This window comes from Cryptomeria japonica, chromosome 3 (assembly GCF_030272615.1).
Source record: "Cryptomeria japonica chromosome 3, Sugi_1.0, whole genome shotgun sequence".
Classification (NCBI taxonomy): domain Eukaryota; kingdom Viridiplantae; phylum Streptophyta; class Pinopsida; order Cupressales; family Cupressaceae; genus Cryptomeria; species Cryptomeria japonica.
Window position 1 is genome coordinate 137,437,071 of NC_081407.1, and position 23,350 is coordinate 137,460,420.

The 23,350-nt window shown below is 40.3% G+C and overlaps 1 protein-coding gene across 2 annotated transcripts in view; it reads right to left on the reverse strand.

The window, feature by feature from the left end:
* LOC131027329 (anaphase-promoting complex subunit 5) overlaps nt 1-23,350 on the reverse strand; it is a 213,210-nt gene that overhangs the window by 112,677 nt on the left and 77,183 nt on the right. For both annotated transcript variants that reach the window (XM_057957347.2, XM_057957346.2), the window contains exons 8-9: nt 16,989-17,106; nt 16,689-16,721 (exon numbers count right to left, since the gene is read on the reverse strand). In XM_057957347.2, the coding sequence (XP_057813330.2) occupies nt 16,689-16,721; nt 16,989-17,106 (151 nt within the window). The remainder of the gene's footprint in view (nt 1-16,688; nt 16,722-16,988; nt 17,107-23,350) is intronic.

The following is a 23,350-nucleotide window of genomic DNA, read 5'->3' on the forward strand; positions in this document are numbered from 1 at the left end:
CTTGCTCCTAGTAGGTAAGTTAAGTCAAAATTGCATATTGTCCCAATAGATCCCAATTTTCCCACTCAAAATCTAGTTAAAATGATGAACGTCTCGATACAAAACAATGAAATTTGATAAGTTTGGACAATTTGGTGTGAAAATCATCAAAGTCCTTATGGAAAACATGAAATTAAGGTTATAAATCAGTTTGTCCCGATGGAGGACGTTTTTCCCTTGCATTTTAGGACTTTGTCCCAATGGAGCATGATTTTCCCCACTATGTGTCCTGATGAAGGGCATTTTTCCCAGGAGTCCTCAACTGAGTCCTTATGGACCACGTTTTTCCACTACAAGGCTAAGAATTTGACTGTGTTGGAATTTGTCCTGATGAAGTGCGGATTTCCCTAGGGACGAAAGGTGAAGTGTGACGAAGTTTTGTGTGGATAAAATTCCTTGTCCAGATAAGGGTGGTTTTTCCCCAAATGCCAATTTATGGACAAAGTTAGTGAAATAAATGGAATTCTTGTGTCCAAATGGGGATTAAATTTCCCCAAAATGAGATGTGTGGACAAAAGTGATGAAATGTACATGATATAGGAGTCCAGATGACCCACGTTTTTCCCTAGGATGCTTTTTTCCAGACAATGCAAGTAAAATGACGAATTCTAAGTGTCCTAATGAGAGTTGATTTTCCCCAAGGTGGAATTTTGGGACAAGGTGAATGAAATGAAGTGATTTTATGTGTCCAGATGGGGGTCGTTTTTCCCCAAGTGCCTCTTGTGATGAGTTGTGGTGAAATTTAATGAAAATTATTGTCCCAATATGAATCGGTTTTCCACAGTTGGCTGAAATTTAATGAAAGTGAAAGATTATAAATGCAAGGTGTGCCTTCATTTAATTGTTTTGCCTTGTTACAAATTATTTAATGATCAACAAGAGACATTTAATGACAAAATGGATTATCCCAAGGCAAATCGATTTTCCCCCAGGCTATATAAAAGGCAAGTTTTTATCCCACATTGCTTTTGAGGTGAAATATCAAAGTGAAAATGTGTATAAATATGCCCAGACAGCATTAAAATAATAATATAAGTTGCTGATGTGACAGTTAAGTGGCTGATTGAAGGCAGATTGAAGGTTCCATCTGGCCAATTTTTCCCCAAGTGTCATTTTGACACCATTATTATAGGAGAGTTACAGCGATTTTTCTGTGGCTAATCACTTTGCATTTTTGGCGATTTTCAAGATTGTTGTATGGAGCCATTGCTGGTGTATGAGGAATATCTAAATTTAGCACCATATCTGGAGATTATTTTAATGCTATTGTTGGGTGCCATTTGTTGATCATTGACTGGACAATTCATTTTCAGATTTGAAACTCTATTTCCAGCTAAGGCGATTTTGTTTGGGCATCAATTTTGGAGAGTTTGGGGGCATTTCATGTGGACACCATACCTGTTGCACTCTAAAACTTCAGTTTGCAAAGTTGTCTTTAGACTGATTTTTCACTTCCAGCCGCATATTACTGCCTAAGCGTGGTGATTTTCAACCTTGGAGAGGTAAAACAATTCAAATGTAAACATGTGACATGGCTGTGACTACTTCCTGATGCAAGTATTGTCATTGATGTCAAATTAATTGAAAGCAGGAAACATCTAAAATGACATCACAAAAAGAATGAAGTATCTAAAATATATCCTAGAGTCGGGTGTTGGTTTGGAAGTTTCCTGGCAAATCAGCACGATAAAGCAAAAGATTACAGTGAGCATGGTTCGTATCTATATCATTATCTGAAGGCAAAAATAGAAATCAAATGAAAACTATTAATGGAAAGACTTTATAAATAATCCGATATATTTATTACCCGATATATAATATGGAAAGACTTTATAATTATCGGCAAATATATTAATATAGCAGCAAGTTTATTAAAGCGAAAAAATGTTTTGATGGCGGATGTATTAACCAAGTATTTTTTACGGCACCTCATGAGCGTTAATATATTGAACAATATTATCGGCAGCACACTTTAAATTAATTAAAGCGGAGATAGATATGGAGCGGCAAAATTAAAAGTGAAAAATAAATCTCGACAGCAAAAATTATTAAACTTTGTGTCTTGCAGAACTTACTTAATACTGGCTGGGAGAAAATAATATCGTAAATAAATTACATACCTTATTTTTACAATACATATTATCGGGCTTCATTAAGTTCGGTGGTTTGTTTATTATGAAAAGTATTGTCTAAGGTATAGTGGCATAAGAGTATATTAATATAAACAAAAGTGTTTGGCAAACAAATACTCCCGTAAAAAATTTATTAATAGAATTTAACAAAAAGAAGTTATTGAAATATTGAAGGATATGACTTTTCAAACTAAAAGTCATGTTGGTTTGCAACCGGTGGAACTAGCACATATATATATGAAATTTTAAAAATGCTTTGAGAAAGATGTTGATATGCTGGATATATATACTTTGTATAAAACTGTGGATTTTTGAAAGTATACCTCATGTAGGTGAAGTAAGAGGTGTGCAAAGAGAAACATGAATAATCAGTCCTAAAAGAGCATAAGTTTAGAATATAATAGCAGATATATAAACTTAGCACATGCAGATTTGAAATGAAGAGTAAGGCAGATTTATGATCAGCTTACAGGAAATTTAAGAAAGAAATTGTGACATATTTGTATGAAGATGTGTATGCAGATTTAAAGAGTGTTACCATTGTCCATCATCCATTGTTACAGCAACATGTTCAAGATGAAAAATTAGATTTGTGAAGAGTGAGTTGGTGCTCACAATTTCAGCAGAGAGAGTTGGTGCTTCCAGTGGGTTGGTGCTCACAAAACAGAGTTCGGGGGTTGGTGCTTCCAGTGGGTTGGTGCTCACAAAACAGAGTTAGGGAGTTGGTGCTTCCAGTGGGTTGGTGCTCACAAAATTGTAAAAGAACATAAATATATACCATTCATTTTCAGTGGTTTTCTCCCACATTGGGTTTCCACTTAAATCTTTGTGTTATTGTGTTCATATGCAAAATTATTTTTAGTGATTGATTCTATCATATAAAATATTGAATTGAAAAGTTTCATTATACTGATTCACCCCCCCTCTCAGTATAACTGTGTGCTCTTCACTGCCATGTCACTGATTTTTTATCATTTGCAGAGTGTCTACAGACTTTTGAAGGCCATTTTCAGACCTTGTGAGGTGTATTCAGGCATTGTTCTCAGAAAATCAGAACTTCGCACACCTTTTCCCAAGTTTATTCAGACTTGTATACTTTTGGACCTCATTTTTGTCATTTTCTGAGTATACCAGCTTGTCTTCAGACTTAATTTTTCATGATCAGACCTTATACAGGTCTGAAAATGAGGGTTTTATGAAGGTTTTACACCCTATTTTGATCAAATTCTATGTTGTTTTTCAGAATTTGTGATGCATATTGTTAGGATTTCTGATTTTAGGTCCTTAAATTTGTCAATATCATAAAAATCAGAACTTAGACAATTCTGAAAACACATTGTTTAATAGTTATTTTTCCATGATATTTGACTTCGAGCTCCATACAAGTACCATGTCTAAAGTCAGGATCACTGCAAAGAAGGAACAACTGAGAGTTGTGCAAGAGGGCTTCTATCCGAACTCTCAATTGGCATCCCAATGGAAGAAAATTGCAGACACAAACATGGAATTCTCGGACATGGAACCGACGCGGCAAAGAATGTTCAGATTGAAGAATCAACTTCCCTCTACTCTTTCTGCTAGTGTCATGAAGGGTGGCATATACCAAGCGGCTGGCTTTCCACCACCTGTACAACGCAATGAACTTGTTGTGGAATGTGCCAAGAACAATGATCCTATTACCCGGATGATCAAGTCACCTAAGGGGATTGTGATTGCATATCTTGTCGAGAATGCTATTGTGGAAGCGTTTGGAATCCCCAAGAATGCGGACATGCGAGAGAAGACTAAAGATGAATATGAAGCTAGGTTTTTGAAAAAGGCGGAAGCGTGCATGACAATTGTGAAGAAAGAGTGGATCATTGAGCCTTGGCATCATCATTCTAAGATGCCCAAGAGGCTCCTATGTACGGAATTCGAGGATGAATAGAGTGATTTGATATTCTTGCTCAATCTCGTTATGAGGACACCTCAAGGAGCTTTGTTTGAGGGTTGGATGTACTATTTTATTCATGACATATCAAAAGGAACAGTGATTAACTGGGCCAAGATTATTAGTGACAATCTCGACTTCCAATTGAGAAATGTGGAGAAGACCAAGACGTTCAACATGGCTTCCTACCTTGTATACTTGCTTGCTAGATTTGTTGTATACAAAGGACTCATATGCAAGGGTGAAGTCGAGAACGGACCAGGACAATACAGATTTTATGAATGTTATCCACAACTTCATATGCACAAAATTGAACACTATAGGAGGGTGAACGATGCTTTCACCATGTATATCACAAGGCTACTGCAAGGCGGGATCCACAAAAGGTTGTCCAAGGAGGCAACGAAACTTATTGAGAAATATGGATCATGGTACATAAAATTTCCCACCTTTACATACCTATGAAGTCAAGGATTTATATCTAAACCTTACAAACTTCCTAGGTATCCTACAAACAGGAACGATCCTAATTATGGTCAGACAACTACTGAAATTTGATTTTATCTAAAAGGAGAAGCACATAATAGGGATAACTCTCCCTATTGCATTAGGGAAGACTTTAGAGGTGTGTCAGACCGCAGCTGCAGCGAGTTCAATCATTGAAGAACTTGAGTTCTATTGCCTTGGGATTTATAAGAGCAGGGATTGATTTGATCCATTCAGGAATATTGTGAAGATCAAGGGAGAAAGGTTTAGACAATAAGATGGACATTGAGGATTACTAGACTAATCTCATGGATGAGCACGCAGTAAGGAAGAGGATGTGGTCCCAAATGTCAGTTGATTTCATGATGTAGTGTGAGCTCTTCTCCATTCCAGATCAGATAGTTGATGACAATGATCACACTCATCCGCAATATGAAAATGAAGTAAACAAACCTATCCTATTGCCTAGTTGGACACAGCCAGAGGTAGTGGATTTGAATATGCTTATGAGAGAAGTGAATGATTACTCCAGGGAATGGGTGGACGAGTACGTCAACAAGTTAAGAGAAATGAACGTCACCTTTACCTATGAGAAGATGAGACAAGAGGATCTTTCTCTCCATGATGATGAAAGAACACCCACAGATATAAGGATACATGCAGATGAGGAGAGTCATGCTCCCAAACGAAGGAAAGGTATGCCTGGAGAATCCCAAGCAAAGATTAAGGAGATCATTAGTCGGCAACCGAAGAAGAAAAAACATAAGTCTAGCACTCCTTTATCCACCACGAGTTCCTCATCAGTGAAAGAGATTAATATGCCAAAAAAGAGGAAAGAGATCGAACAATGTTCCAATATAGAGATCTTTCTAGAGAATAATCAAGAGTTACATGCTACAGCACCACCGAATGAAGATGAAGAGCAACCAGGATCTCCCACCGTCCAGTTGAATGTCAGTTTGGGCAACAATGTGTTCCATTCGACCAAGAGTTGTTAGGGGTAGATGTTAGTGCTTCCAACGGTCTACACGTAGAAGAATGGAGAGGAAAGATGAAGTTTATTTACTTCAATCAGTTGGATTCTTTAAAGAAGAATCAGATCGATCATTTAGTTTCCCTGTTGATCCACATCCACAATTTGCAAAATCTTACACCAAATCGGGTGAATGTCCTTGATTCTTTCTCAGATGCATTGGATGTGATTGATGCACAGCAAGAAGCTTTACCCAGCATTACCATGGAGTTTGATTCTATTTTGGCTAGATTCTTGGAATATGCTGCTAGAGAGAGGGATGCAGGTCAGACTCTTCAAAGATTCCTTACTTGATGACTAGGCTCACCTTTTGGTGATTCCTTTTTTGATGTAAACCCTAATTAGGGCAAATTTAGGGTCGTGTTGCCACGATCTTGGCCCTTGATTCTAAATGAATCTTGGCCCTTCATTTCATTTGAGACTCCATATATACCGCATTGCCTCTCATTTGTAAGAGAGATTTTTGAGGATTGTCGTCTATATGCTACAGATTTGAATATAAATCATTGAAGTGTTGTGGTTTTGCTTAGATTTGTATGCATTTGTGGTTCTCATTGCCTCCAAAATTTATAATAGAATTTAGATTAGAATTTGCTTTCATGTATTGTAGATTGAACAAGAGAGTTATCAAATGCATTTGTGTGGAATCCATTTAATCCATACCACTAGCTTTTTTGTTGATTGTAGGATAGCCTTGTGTGGTCAACTGGAATTTAGAATTAAACTTAACTTCAATTATTGCATGTCCATTAGTATGCATTGCCTTGATGGTATTGGTGTTCGTGGTGATAATTTGAACATCCATAAATTTAACTTAGATGATTGCACTAAGCTTGTGTCAAATTGTTCATTGATGGTAAGACCTTGCCTAGTAGGATTGCATTGAATTGTTTATTGCTTCTTCCATTCTAGGTTTTAGATTAGAACTCATAAACACTTATTCCTTTTGACCTTTTTTTACAAATCCTTATTAGATTAGATCAAGAGCTATATTGCAAAATGTTAAGTCATTGGCAAAACCTATTCCAATCCATGATAAGAACTCCAAATTCAAACAATTATGTAAGTCCCCAAGTGCGAACAGCAATTCACATCAACCATGAAGCTTATCTACAAGTCAAGACCTGACATTTCGTAACCTTGGAGTTGTCTCATTTGATCTCGAAGCATAGCATTTGAGAGACTTTGTTCAAGAGAGGATAAGATACCTTGGTATTTTATTCTATGTTCGCATGTACATAGAACCCACATCAACAGGTCCAAGGTCAATTGTGGTAACTGCAGCGTCCTAAAATTGCACCCCTTTGCAATTTTGACTACATTTGGGTCCCCACCTTAGTGTTTGCACCCCTAGGCCTGATCTGGACCTAATTATGCTCATACCACTCAAGTATTGCTGCATTTTTTAACTTTACATCAATTTGCCACCTTGTCCTAGCCCCAAAAATAGGGTAGGACCAGGGCATGGCGCCTTGGTCCTCACTAGGACCATGGCGCCACGCCATGGTCCTCATTTTGGGCCCCTCAAAAACCCAATTTAGCATTTCAAAAATGAGCGAGATTCCTAACTCCATGTCGGCTCATGTTGAAAAATTAATTAGATTTCCCAACCGGCAAGTATAAAAGGAGGCTTTCCCCTCTCATTTGATCAACACATCACATCCATCAATGAGAAAAAGCACACATATGACATCAAGCATTCAAGCAATTGAGCAGTAATTGGTCTTCCTTCAAGCCTTGGAGCAGCAATAAAGTCAAGATTCAAGCATTGAAGTAGACATTTTCCATCCTATTTTTTTGAAGACTTCATAAAACCCTAATCCCATGTGGAGACAAACAAAACTTCAAAAGGAGGTATATCATTTGATTTTCAGTCATTATTCAACATCTCCCTCAAAAGGAGAATCTTCCATTACAACAATTTCAATTATCTTTATCTCAATTTCATGGTTAATTCTAAAACCAAGGTTTGACTTAGGCAAGCCCCAATTACCAACATATTTCTCTTTCTTTCTGTGCGCAGGAAACAGGTACAGAGCTGTGATCTTTAAAATCGACATCATTTGCAGAGACGAATCAATCTCCCTTCAGTGTGCGAAAAATTTGGATGACCATGGCGACCACCACCACGGTCCCGACATTTTAGGTGCTCTTTCAGGGATTAGATCCGAGTATGTGTACATTTCTCAAATCCAAGTGCACAGCTCAATCCCGCATCTGTAGCTCACTGTTCCCATGTTTTCACCTTCATTTCCAACACTTTTTCTTAATTCAGCAATTCAATTTACAAAAGAGAACCCCCAAATTAATCAATCCAATTAGTATTCAGTCTTAATCCTTGTTGATTTTTGATTGAATCTATTGGATTCCCCCACTTTTAAATGTAATGGTCATCGCAAGCAAAAATTAGTGGTTTTCACCATTACAGTAACCTAATAATCCATGGGAGTAACCACATCTCGTCTTGTCACCCATCAGGATAGCCACTTGTGCAATGTGTGCTCTTGTATCGTCTCTAGTGTTGGTGTAAATAAATATTCATTTTGGATATTATTACACTTTACTTAAGTTAACTTAGGATAATGCATCTCTTCGTAGTTTGGATTTGAGACACTTAGGGAAGTGTGCACATAGGGATAGAGCTTGTAGGAGAAATTCCACCTTTTGTGGTCTTATTTTGCTGTTACACTCCACATTCGGTGGGTCATCCACCTCTTGTGGAATATTATATTATTTCTCCTACCTACCCCTAGTATTTCTTACCTACCCTTGTTTCTCATTGAGCCACATGTCATAATTGTGTGCTCGTACATCCATATGGCCTTGCCTATATAAGCAGGCCTATATTCATTGTATTGGTTAATCCAGTTGATCATTTGCATATTGATAAGAATACAGTTTGTTCTTGTCATTCTATTGTCTCTTTTTATGCTTTTCATTGTGCCCTTGATCTTGACAAAATCCTACATGGTATCAGAGCCATTGGGGCTTCATTGATTGGTTTTTGGAGACATCGTGGAAGGCTTCTATTTTCGGATTTGGGGATCTTCATTTTTTGGAGGCATCATACAGCGATTTGGACATCATAGTTGAATCCGGGAGGTCGTTTCCATAAATTTCGACTATAAAGTCGACCTATTTTGGTGAGAAAAAAATTTTCCCCATTTTTGCTATTATTGTACGGATTTCGGAAAAAAATTTAATTATTTTTCAAAAAAAAAAAAGAGAAAAATTTTCAGAAAAAAGGGCGATCAATTTTTTTGAAAAGAAAAAAAATTCGAAAATCAAAAAAAGCGAATCAAAAAAAAAAAAATATATATATATATATATATATATATATTTTTGGGGGGTCCACAGACCCCCCCCCGCGCCCTTTGTACCTGCGTGTTGCAAGTGTTGCAGGCCGTGTGCCTGCGCTGACGCGTACCTCCTGCCGCAGTGTACCTCCCGAGTTGTCGCCGCCGTACACCTCCCGCAGAGACCAGGTCTCCCGTCGCCGGTGCCCAGGTTTACCGCCGTTGCCTCGGCTCCCGGCCCCGCTCTCCAACTCCACCAGCTCCCGCCTCCGGCGACGCCGACCGCCGCCGACCAGAACCTCCGGCACCGCCCAATCACCGTCGGCCGCCACGCGCAGCCCAGTCAGTTGTCGAGACCCCACCACCCGGCACATGCGCAGTCCATCCGTACGCACTGTCAAATCCTACGCCCTGTCAAATCCGTACGCCACATCAACTTGCACAGTCAGCAGTCCGTACGGTAGGGATGCCCAGTCAGCAAGGAGGCGAAGTTTTCACGACGGTCATACGGCCGTCAAATTTAAGACAGTAAACTGCTGACGCCAGCGCCACATCAACAGACTTTTGAATTTTTTTCAACCCCTCTCCATTGAGCTTTTCAGTTTTGCAGTCCAACTTTGAAAGGCCATATCTTGCTCATTTTTGCTCCTTTTTTGGTGCAATTTTTTTTGAAATGGGCTAAAATTTCGTGATCTTCGCAGTGGTGTGGTTATTTTCTGATTTTGATGCACAGGTTTTTCGGAATTTTCGGATTCTCTCAGCTGTACCTGTCCAATCCTCAATTCTGCAACTTCAAAGGCCTCGTTTGAGCTCATACGAACTCCTTTTCAGTTGTCTTTTTTTTGAAAGTGCATGTTTTTTAGTCTACTTTCATAATCTATGATCGGATTTCAGAGATTTTGAGTGGAAATTGTACTTTCAGACATTGGTCTTATTTGGCCTATTAGGTACTTGTAAATTGCTTGGATCTTAGTTAGATCTCTTGCATTATCAGCTTGCGTCTCTTTTGGCCTTATTAAGGCAGTTGTAAAATTGTAATCAGAAGTCCACTTTGCCATCTTTTGCAAGTGGCCCATTGTATACGCACTAATTATAAAGTGCCAAATCATCACTTTTGGGGGGGGTTCTTTGATTGAGTGAATTTGGGGGGGTGTCTTGTGTGATTGTGCCTCTTTGTGCTCTTTCCATTTTTGTTGCAATGAGTCCTAATAAATTTCCACCTTTAACTCCACATAATTATGCATCATGGAAAATTAAAGTATGGAGTAAATTAATGGAAAAGGGTCTCACACATTACATAGATGGAACAATAACAGCACCACCTGATCCTAAGGCTGATCCAAATGCTCAATTAGAATGGCTCACAAAGAATTGCATGGCTCTTGGAACTTTGCGCAAGTATGTATCAAATGACCTCATTTTTCACATTGAGAAGTGTAAAACAATCAAAGAGGCTTGGGATATGTTTCAGAAATTGTATGGTCAAGTTGATGAAATCAGAGGCTATCAGATTGACAATGAACTCACCAACTTGGATCCCAAGAGTTTTAACTTTTGATACAATCCAAGATTATGTCACCAAAGCAAAAGAGCTAAGAGCAAAGCTTAAGGATTGTGGAATTGACAAAAAGGATGCTCAATTGATATTTAACTTGTTGGACAAGCTTGCACCAGAATGTGCAGCATTTGTGTCTAGCTTCCAAACTCATCGTTTGACAGTGGGGAGTTCCTATGTTATGCTTCCATTTGATGGTTTCGCAGAAATGTTAATATTGGAACAATCTAAGTTGTTGAACATGGGGTTTCTCAAGTCTTCCAAGTCCAAGGCTTTGGTGGCTAATCAAGGGAATCAAGGAAGTCAAGGCAAAGATTCCAACAAAAAGAAGAAGCACTCCAAGTCTAAGCCACACCAGGAAAAAGGACAATCATCCTCTCCATCACAAGGCGATTTTACATCCTCTTCCAAGAAGGGGAAACCACCTAAGAAGGATAAACCAACTTGTGCATATTGCAAGAAGTATGGTCATGATGAGCATCGATGCCACGCAAAGCAAGTTGATGAGTTAACTAATCTTCTTAAGAAAAACAACATCAACTTGCCATCCGCCTACACAAAGAAGGATTCATCTCCGTCCTCTTCCTCACAGTCTAAGGGAAAAGGGCAAGCATTTGTGGCTACAACAGGTTATTCACGGCAATGGATACTTGACTCGGGTGCCTCATATCACATGGGTTCTATAAAGGAGCAGTTTTCTTCATTGGAGCCATCTAAGGTACCTCACATTTACATAGGTGATGATACACAAGTAGAGGTTGAAGGGAAAGGTTCAGTTGACATGGATGATGGAACATTTGAGAATGTTCTCTATGTTCCTAACTTGTCTACCAACCTTCTCTCCATCTACCAAATCACTCACTATGGGAATGGGAAAAAGGTTGAGTTTACACTAGATTCAATTGTGGTAAAGGAACTTGATGACGATGCCTTGGTAGTCAATGACAACTCAAGGCTTTATTCATTCTCCCACTTTGTGCCAAGTTCACCTTCTAGCGCCTTGCTTACTCATTCAAATTCAGAAAGTAAGCTATGGCATGAGCGGTTTGGTCACCTCAACTACCGCTATCTTCAGCAGCTCAGCACTAAAGACATGGTCACAGGTCTACCTCGAATCAGTTTTTCAGAGGGTATATGTTCAAGTTGTTCCATGGGCAAGCATCCCGAAGAGAAGTTTCATAAAGAGAAAGCTTGGAGATCTTTGAAAGTTCTTCAACTTGTTCATAGTGATGTAGCAGGTCCATTTCCAGCACCTTCATTTAGTAAGGCCCGCTATGTCCTCACCTTCATTGATGACTACTCCCGCTTCACTTGGGTCTACTTTCTTATTCATAAGAGTGAAGTATTTGACAGATTTCAGGACTTCAAGACTCGTATGGAGAAGCAATCAGGGAAAGTGGTCAAGATTGTTCGTACAGATAATGGAAGGGAATATGTGAACAAAAGACTTGAGGATTTTTGTACATTTGAGGGGATTGATCTTCAGCATTTTGTAGCATACACTCCACAGCAGAACGGGGTTGCAAAACGCAAGAATAGAACTCTCAAAGAAATAGCTAGCTGTATGATACATGCACGTTCTCTTGATCCCGCCTTTTGGGCAAAGGCTATCAGTTGTGCCACAAACATCCAGAATCGGGTTCCTCACAAAGCTTTGCAAGGTATTACTCTTTTTGAAGCTTGGGCTGGTAGGAAACCGATTGTGAGACATTTTAGAGTCTTTGGGTGTCCAGCATGGGCTCGCATACCTAAGCAGAAACGCAAGGCATTGGAACCGCAGAGTCGGCCTTGCATATTTGTTGGATATCCTGAGGGTGTTAAGGCGTATAGATTGATGGATCCTGAGACACATGAGGTGTTCATTGAGAGGAGTGTTCACTTTGAGGAAAGCTCTCCTAGCTTAGCCTCTCTACCTCCTCCACCTTCCTCCATTGTGGATAGTGATGTTAGTGATTCAGATGATGAGACTCCTTCAACTCCGACTCGCAGGGTTACACCTCCGCAGGGTCCACTTGCAGTTGAGGAGCCTCGTTCTCCACCTCCACCTAGACCTCGTTGGGCTCGACAGACACTTGAGTCCGCGGGTTCTCTTGTTGGGGATCCTTCAGATACACGGAGAACTCGATCATAGCATCAAGATCTACCACATGCATTCATTGCTACCGCTTCCGATCCACAGACATTTAGAGAAGCATCAGGGGTTCCTGAGTGGGACCAAGCTATGGAGGAAGAGTATAGTTCCTTGATGAGGAACAACACATGGGATTTAGTCCATCTCCCTAAGGGGAGAAAGACGGTTCGATATAAGTGGATCTATCGGACCAAGTTTGCAGCAGATGGTAGTGTGGATAAGTATAAGGCTCGGCTTGTTGCGAAAGGTTTCTCGCAGGTTGCAGGTGTTGACTATACTAAGACCTTTGCACCCGTAGCCAAGATGAACTCCATTCGTTTGGCACTTGCTATTGCTGCAGCTCATGGTTGGGTTGTACATCAGATGGATGTGAAGAGTGCTTTTCTTCATGGTGATCTTGATGAGGAGATTTATATGGAGCAGCCACAGGGTTTCATCTAGGATACTTCCTTGGTTTGCAGACTAAGGAAATCTCTCTATGGCCTTAAGCAGGCCCCTAGGGCTTGGTACGCCAAGATGGATTCCTTTCTTCTATCCGCAAGGTTCACTAGGTGTCATTCCGATCCGAATGTCTACATTTTGTGACAGGATGACTCTCACTTGATACTTGTGCTCTATGTTGATGACTTGATCATTACAGGGAATACTTCATCCATCATTAGCAGGGTCAAATTTGCTTTGCATGACAGATTTGCCATGACTGACTTGGGTCTTTTGCACTACTTTCTCGGGATAGAGATTTCACAGTCACCTTCCGGGATTACACTATCGCAGCCCAAGTATGCTCTTGATCTACTTGCACGCTTTCATATGGTTGATTGTAAGCCTGCCCCAACTTCCTTTCTTTCAGGAGTCAAGCTTGAGGCTCAGTGTTCTTCTCCACCAGTTGATGCCACTTTGTATCGTCAGCTTGTGGGTAGTCTCATTTACTTGACCCATACACGCCCTGATATTTCATTTGCGGTTGGCATGGTTTCCCGCTTCATGCAGGAACCACATGAGCTTCATTAGAAAGCCGCCAAACGCATCCTTCATTACATCCAAGGTACACATCACTATGGAATTCACTATGCAGCAGGCACAGGACTTCGCTTGGTTGGTTACACAAACTCTGATTGGGCTGGCGATCTTGATGATCGTAAGTCTACTTCTGGTTACTGTTTTCACCTTGGTTCGGGCCCCATTTGTTGGCAGAGCAAGAAGCAACATGCTATTGCTCTCTCTTCGACTGAGGCTGAGTATCGAGGCACTGTTAACGCAGCGACTGAGACCATTTGGCTCCAGCAGATTCTCACAGAGTTTGGATTCACCACTCCACGGCCAACAGTTCTACATTGCGACAATCAGAGTGCTATTGCAATCTTGAAGAACCCAGTCCAGCACCAGTGGACCAAACACATCGAGATTCATATGCACTATATCCGAGAGCTCATCCAGGAGCAGGTCATTGATTTGCAGTATTGTCCTACAGCAGAGCAGGTTGCTGACATATTCACCAAACCTTTCACCGAGAGTAAGTTCCAGCAGTTGCGAGCTCTCTTGGGGGTGTGGGATGTGTCATTAGGGGGGGTCAGCTGACTTCTTCTTCCTCTCTTATGGGGGGGACTTTTTCCTCTTTGAGGTTTTGTCCTTCTTCTTTGAGAGTCTTTTGTACATTCATCTCTCTTTTGGGGGGGAGTTTTTTCCCACTGGGTTTTCTCTCTTTCTCCGTTTGTGAGAGATTGCATTGCATGGTTTTGCTTGCATTTGCATATTGTACATGGGTACCTATCATGGCCTAGTAGCCGGGACCCATCTTGCATTGTTGACTTGAGTCTTCATTCCCCTAAGTTGCACTTAAGGGGGGGTGTTGGTGTAAATAAATATTCATTTTGGATATTATGACACTTAAGTTAACTTAGGATAATGCATCTCTTCGTAGTTTGGATTTGAGACACTTAGGGAAGTGTGCACATAGGGATAGAGCTTGTAGGAGAAATTCCACCTTTTGTGGTCTTATTTTGTTGTTACACTCCACATTCGGTGGGTCATCCACCTCTTGTGGAATATTATATTATTTCTCCTACCTACCCCTAGTATTTCTTACCTACCCTTGTTTCTCATTGAGCCACATGTCATAATTGTGTGCTTGTACATCCATATGGCCTTGCCTATATAAGCAGGCCTATATTCATTGTATTGGTTAATCCAGTTGATCATTTGCATATTGATAAGAATACAGTTTGTTCTCGTCATTCTATTGTCTCTTTTTATGCTTTTCATTGTGCCCTTGATCTTGGCAAAATCCTACATCTAGTAATCCTAGAGAACATCTTCGCTTTCTTCTACTCCTCTTTGCCAACACTAGCTAGGAAATCACCAATATCTTCTACGGGTTGTGCCTCTATCATTTTCTTCTTCTCCATGCTCTTCACCAACTAGTCGAGAATGGTAGAAATTTCCATTCTGTCTTCGAGGCTCAATTCTTGATCAAGTCCTCTCAAGGCTGAAATAATATAATCATCCATGTCCACATCCTTAGTCAAATCCACCACATTGTTGCCCAAGTCGACCTCCAACTGCACTGTGCAACCTCCTAGCAATTCTTCATCATCATCATGTGGTATCGACTTCACTGTAGCATGCAAGTCCTGGTTATTCTTCGGTAGGATTTCCGTGTCGGAACCCTGTTTGGATTCACCGTCCTTCTCTGTCATATCATTCTCCTTCACGGATGAGGAGCTCGTGGTAGATTGAGGAGTGTTAGACTTTGTTGATGTGGGAAATTGTACTGCTACTCTTTCAATCAACACATAATAAAATGCTAAGTATCCTATCCTCTCTTGAATAAGGAAATCCTTAATGTTGTTTGGATTGATCAAAGGGGATAACCTCAAGGTTCCAAATGTCAGGTCTTGACGGCTCAGGATAACTCAACGATAATGTGTTTTGCTGCTAACACGAGGGGACTTACGAATGCAACAAGCTAGCCTGCATCTAACGACGCTCTTAATCTCAAACTGGGAAAAAAAGCAAAAAAGATAGGGTTTAGGAGGCCTAAGGACAATGATGGTAATAGTTGATGCTGTGGGTAGACAGTTTCAAATAAACTAACCCCTGCTTAGCTAGAGATATACTCACAACTCCACAAGGATAGAGCAAACTCCTAGTAAACAAAAGAATTTCAGACTATGGACATTCATCCAGGCACCCAATTCTAGTGCAGCCTGAAGCAAACACCCATAGCTAAACTAAGAACAGTTTTGGGTTCAGACTAACCATACACGGAGACCTACAATCAGCAAGCCCCCAATGGTATGAACTTGAAATCAAATCGGATACCCTCACATTTCACCACTAGAATCATTGAACATTAACTAGCTAATCTAATGAAAAGAAACCATGCAAAGAAAAGAAAAGAAAATGACAAACACCATAGTTCAATGTTTATTGGTTTGTTCCAACTACCATTACAACAATCTTTGCCCAGCAGTCCTATTCTACTCCTAATCTGCTAACTGCTAAAACATCTAACAGTCTAGAACTTTCTAACCATTAAAATCTAACTTTTTACAAAAGAGAGGCACTGGCCTTTTATAAATTTTACAGTTTTAAATCAAAGGCTAGTGTTTAATCCATCCAAGGGTTGCAACTTGTCTTCTAAAAGCTTGGCAGCTTTAACCCATTCCTAGTAACTCTCATAATTTCCAACTGCCACTTTCAACCACTTTCTCAACTACCGGTATTTGTTTTACATCAATTTTGTAGATCAGGTAGCTGGAAAATAACAAACCTATGTCCCTTTTGTTTTAAATGCATTAATGGGGGTCCACAAGTAGTACATTAAAGCAATTCAGTTTTACAAACAAGCCAAACATGCTGAATGGTGTGCCCTTCAATCCTCTCAAACTCCATGCATTCATTCCTTCAACACAACAAAATCAGATAGCTCATAACCAACTGCTTTAAACATGTCATTGGAGACTCTTTTACTATGAATTTTTTTCCCAAGGCAATCAACAAATACATGCAACATGTGTAGCAAAAAAGAGAACAAGCATGAGATAACAATAATTATAATAGATGGAGATGATGAATATATATCACCTGTTGAGCTTCTTGAATGGCCTCTGTAAGAGCCTGCAAGATTAGGGGTAGATTAGCCATAATATTACAGTTACAAAAAAGCAAGGATGAGAATACAAATCAAATTTTGAAAATAGAATGTATACCAAAAGTATGAGATACCATGTGCCAAGAACTATGAGATAGTTTTTTACATACAAACATACAAATAAACATTCATAGAAATAGTGCCTCCGTATACAATAGAATCTAGCCATAATAAGATGTCATCAAGATTGTTTAATGAAGAAACATTGTGCAAGTAAAGTGTGACTTGCATACCATCAAAGCATGCATAGGATGTCCAAAACGAGAATGCATGGTTCCCAAACTAAGAAGCACAGCCTGAAACCTTCCAGTTGGAAATGGTCCACTATCATCAAATCCTTCCTTCCCTGCACTGAAATGAGAGCTCCACTGTAGTTTATAATGTTCATATACTACCTTCCTTTGTAAAATAAAAGGGAAAAAATCCTAAGACTACAATAAATTACATTGCAAAATCAATGAGCTACGACAGATTAGATAAACCACAATTATCACAATAGTTATATACCATAAATTTCTATATGCATATGGCCCTCTAAAACTACATACATTTACAGATAAAAATATACAAACCCACTCCTATTTTTGAAAATGGATATGCGTGTAGTTTGTCTTTACAAATTGATGTGCATATTACTATATCTGCAGGCATATGCACATGAAAAAACTTCATCCTTGTGCGTAACTGAAGACATGATAATAATGTAACTCTGCTCTGCAGATTTTTTGGTTCAAAAGGACATGCTAATGACTGATTCTTTTAAAACCAATGATGCCTAGTAGGATGCTCATCATATGTATTACTGGACACTCTAATGATACAAATTTACTAAGGAAAAAATCTTTCATACTCCTTATTTTAGTTTACCGGACAATTAAATAAACTAAAATTCACAGCATATTTTTTATAACATGTCTCCTTATCTGCGAATGCTCGTAGTTCCTCCTTTCATATATTTACATTGACCAAGCAATCAAAGAAGATACAAAAATCACCTTGCAAATGTCAGAAACTCTGTTGCTTGGTCAATATTGCTTATAACATTCACACTTGCACCAATTGTGCCAAATGTCCCTTCTCTCTTTTCTCAAATCATCCTTCAGCCATAAATTCATTAATATTGTTCAGTGTGACCTTCAGATATCACAAATTGTGCCAAATGTCCATTCTATTTTTCTTTGCTTCACTCTTCAATCAATTTACTCAATATTCCCAACATGTTCTTTTGCCAGAAAATATGAATAGCAGCTTACCATCAAAATCAACTGAATTTCCTGAGTTTACCCCATAATAGCTTTGATTTCCATCTCTAAATTCAACATTGGCTATATCTTATGACATAATGAAACCATAATCAACTTCAATTTGAAATTGGCAGAAGCCCCTCCATGTTCCAACAATCTTTTATCCATCCAGAGTTGGATCTCAAAATGTCACCACAAAAGCCTCCATGAACTAACAATCTTCTAGTCATCTGCAAATGAATGTCCAAGTTTATCAAAAGAGTCTTCAATATCCGACTGTAGAGAGGTACAGGCTTCCCCTTTCATTTTTTGAGGAAATAATATTATATTACTAGAATCACATCAATCTAACAGTAGGGCTACAAAAGACATTCCTTCCTAAGAAAGACAAAACAGTTAAAGTCCTCAAGAAAAATCCTCAAGAAATTAGGAGTCAACATCTCATCAGCTAAGTTGCCAGATTATAAAAATTGGATGTGTAGGTATGTGGGTACAGTATTTCTTGTATGGCAAAAATATGGACCTGGATACACTCTGGGCGTCCCCATCCAAAAACTAAATAAAAATCATAACTATATCACTGTTTTCTGACAAAAAACAAGAATTAAGTTCAGAATACCATATATACTCTACATATTCAACATCAATACTATAAATATTACAAATGCGGTACACTAATTCAATATAAACTTGTCAACTCGAATGTCATGATAAATATTCAGTGTTCATTATTAAATTAATACAATCATCAATCAGCATCATATTGGTCTTCTTCAAGACAAACATCATCATCATTATTGCTGTTAGATTATGAAGATAGATTAGAAGAACCACATGTTGCAAATATGAGTTTGTGTTGTCACTAATGATAACTTTGGTCCAGAAGGTTGACCAGTTATATACCAAAGTAATGCAGTATTGGAGGATTGGTCATGAGTTCATGCAGATTTGTGGAGATTGATTGTTGTTGCTTTAGATATTATATCCGGTTGTTTTATGACTTTTCTGAAACTTTAGCGATGTATTCTGTGGTCCGCAATTGAAGTTGGCTAAAGGTGATTGTCTCAGTGAACAATCTGTCAAAGTAGATAAAGTTTTATGGTCCACATTGTGGCGCATTGCTTAATCATTGCTTGCAGTTGTAGTATGATGTTGGTATATGCAAATGCTTGTTATATCCCAAGTTTTATGTTCTCATTTGATCTACAGTTGAAGTTGTGATAGTCTGAGAATCAGATTGTACAGTGACAGTCTAACAGTTTGCAGGAATGCATTGCATTCCTCCGCCTTTAGTTGTTCTAGTGGTGTGGCTCAATGATTTTGCTATGTTGGTGTCAGGTAAAAGCTATGTTGAGCATCCACAAAAGTCTTGGTGGTCTCCATCATGTTTTGAGTAAGTTTGATTGGTGTGCTTTAACAGTTCTATCCTTTGGAACCGACCTGAGCAATATTGGTCAGTCTGGTAGTGTGCAGAGTTGTAGGCGTTGATCTGGAATGGATAGGAAGGTGTCCCAACATGGTGTGATCCTTCACATGTTTCATTCTTCCTTCTGCATTGCCTTGGATATTGTTTTTGGGCTGAATGTTTGTATCCTGCACGTTACATCTAATTAGGCTGACCTAATTGTTGTTTCTTTGGTTGTGAATGGTATATAAAGATGAAATCTATTTGGAGGAAGATAGAAGTTGTGTAAGTGAAATGTGAAGCTGTTTATGGTGTATCTTGTAATTGTGAAGGTTCACAAGTGCAATTGAGCAGTAATGAAGTCAGTTTCATATGAGTAATAATAGTGAACTGTAATTAGCATTTCAAAGGATGTGTTCCTCCCCAATTTAACAGTATTGATTCGTTGTATTTAGATCTATTTGTTAGCCACATTATTGTATACAGGAATACGACTAGTCAATTAAGTTGTAATTGGGTTTGTTAGTTGGCAACCGAGCGGTGGTAGTTGCGGTGCGACGGTTGGCACTCGCACCCCCTCGGTATCTTTGTATACTTCAGAATGTAACTTGCAACACACAATTATGAATGGAATAATATCTCTTATACTTGTCTGATATCTATGGCGTTATTATTCTGCATTACGTGCTTTATGTTTTAAGTTATTCACCCGAGAGGGCAAACATTTGGCGCCATTGCCTAGACGTACTCGGGAACGGAAGACGCGGATGGCGCACGGACACGATGGGCCTACCCGTTGGTGAAATAAACCCAGAGGCCGACGACGAGCGAACAAAACTTTACACAGGAGAAGACACGGCAACGCGAGAATTTTCAATTTTGCTCCAGGTAGCCATCCAGACCTACGTCCGACGAGAGGCGGCGGAGGCGGAAATCCCACCAAGTGTCGTGTGGACAGCGCTAGAGGTTAGCCCAGCAGTAAACCGGTTGATGAACCACCTCCCCCGGTTGCTTGCACAGGCATCGCTGGCACAACAGGCTCGCCTAGAGGAGAGTGCCCAGGAAGAGCGACGCCAACAAATCCTTCAACGCTACGAAGAAAACAACCGATGGGAAACGGAACGAGATGGCGCCAGGCTAGGAGGGAATTGAACCTTGAACTTTTTATATTCAAATAAAAGTGTCATTGACACGAGTTCTATTGGAGGAAATGAATTAATAAAGATGTGTTTTGATTTATGTATTGTGAGTTATGGAAATGTGCGACAATTAATGCCCAACCTATTGAATAAAGATAGAAATAAAAAAGCAGAAACGAACGAGTGGGAGGCCGCACAGAGGGCCTTGATTCTGGAGCAGCAAGTAGAACGTAGACGAAGGCTGAGGCAACTTGCCAAAGGACGACCTGCCGAAGGTGGCCCGAGGGGAACCAAGGAGGTGTCACGGAGGGTGCAGAAGCCGACGGAAATTTCTACGCGTCGCCAGAGCATCGTAGGACGCGAAGCCACGAAGAGTTTCTTGAAGAAACAAGGTTAAGGTGAAATCTAGCCGAGGAGACCCGGGATCAGTTTAGAAACTTATCCCTTACACCACGGAGTGAAGATCACCAACGGGAACCAGGAGTGGGTGCGGGTGAGAGCGAAGGGGAGGACAACTGTACGGCTGTAGGTGCGACGCACGGCAAGCAGAACACGGTACCACCAGTCACCCACAGGGGACACACCACGGGCGCTGGAGGAAGCGGCACAGGGGCTCAGACACAGCAACAGCCACCGCAGGGGAGACGACCCCCATCAATGGCAGGTAAACAGAAACTACCAAAGTTTAATGGCGACAGGAAGGAGGATCCCGCTTGCCATTGTCGAACGTGCGAAACCATATGGTCAGCAAACGGTGTTACTGATCAAGATGAATGGGTAACACAATTCCCAGCAACCTTGAGGGGAGTGGCCATAGACTGGTACTCAGATATGGACAAAGCTAAAGTCGGCACATGGCCCAACCTGAAGGAGTTTGGGAGAGTTCCGTCTCCTGAGAGATGACAACGAAATAGTCGTCGAGATCTATGGAACGAAGTAGAATAAGAACGAGACAGTGCGAGCTTATAGCCGACGGCTGAAGGAACTACTAGGAAAAATGGAGAGTCAACCAGCAGATGGGTTGAAAAAGCGATGGTTCGTGGAGGGACTAAAGCATTCCCTCCGAAAGAAGATGAAAATCATTCCACCTACATCGTACGAAGAGGCATACAATAGAGCGATGGATCTCGAGAGCGAGACCAAGACATCGAAGAAAAAGAAGAAGAAGGATAGCTCGTCCGAGGAGGATGACTCGTCACAAGAAAGCAGCAGCGACAGCGAGGCTGGCAAACGAGTGCAAGCGCTCCAGAAAGACATGGAGCGAATGAGAAGGGAATTCAAAACAATGAGAAGCACTAGTCGGACCGAAGGGGACATATCGTGCACTGAGTGCAAAGAGGAGGGGCACACAAAGGGTACTTGCCCGAAGAAGGCATTTTGCGATATTTAGCAGCGACAGCGAGGTTGGCAAACGAGTGCAAGCACTCCAGAAAAACATGGAGCGAATGAGAAGGGAATTCAAAACAATAAGAAGCACTAGTCGAACCAAAGGGGACATATGGTGCACTGAGTGCAAAGAGGAGGGGCACACAAAGGGTACTTGCCCGAAGAAGGCATTCTGCGAGATTTGTCAAGTGATGGGACACTCCACCAAGGAGTGCCCATACAACATGAAAACCCGAAGCACGCAAATGAACCAGGTGTTGTTCACGGAGCAGGCCACAACATCCGCACCAGCGGGTACGGGCCAACAAACTAACACAACGGCATCATCTGGAGGATACCGGGATAATAGACGCAACGGCGGAAGAAATAATAACAATAACAATAACAATAACAGAAACCGGATCCAGTATGACGCCAAGGGCCGACCAATGATTCAGTGTAGGGCCTGCAATCAGTGGGGACACTTCACCCGCGATTGCACGAAGGAAGCCAACCCTCAGCACCTTTGCCGATGGTGTGGGCCAGGCGACCATGAGGACGCAAATTGCCTGAAGCCTGGTGTAAACCTTCTAAACATAGAACCTACGAAGGCAGAAGTGTTGGCAATCACAAGCGCGTAGGCTAAAAAGATTGCCTACCTGTTGACGTGTATTTTGTACACTATCAAACACAGAATAAAATACCTAAAGGTACCTTATCCTCTCTTGAATAAAATCTCTAACTGCTGAAGATATCGCAAGAAGGATCAGTTAGGGTGACTTCAATGTTCTTGTATGTAGGGTCTCTACGTGTGGATAAGCTCTTTGTGGTATGATGTGATTTGCTGGAATCACAAGGGGACTTACATTTGATGCCTGAACTTCGGATTTGCTTTGAATATTGCTGGAACACAGGATTTTCACTAGCTTAGATTTGAAAAAAGGAAAAAAGATGAGGGCGAGGAAAGAATCTAATCCTAATACTAAGAATGTAGGAGCAATGATTGATCTTTGATGAAATTCTAACTAGGTCTTGTTTTGACATCGCAGGACCATCTCCACAAGGCTAGTGCGATCTTCGAAGGGAAGCTTTATGATGTTCAAATCATCACTGCAAGCATAGACACCATCAGGTTGATGCATATCAATGAAGAAGCGACAATTGAAGTTAGGCTTAAGCTGAATGATTCCAGTTGACTACGCAAGGCAAGTCTGCAATCAACAAACTGCTAGTAGTATGGATGTACGAATTCCACCATCAATCAAGCACATTTCTTCCACTCATCTAATAACATGAAATCAAATATGAGAAGTATAAAGACCATGCAAATTGTCGAATCGACCCATAAATTTCACCATTTCTTTAATGAAGTTACAAGTCTTTTACAACAACATCTTGGCAACAATCTTTGCCTTCTCTTTCTACTCTACTCTAGTTACTAT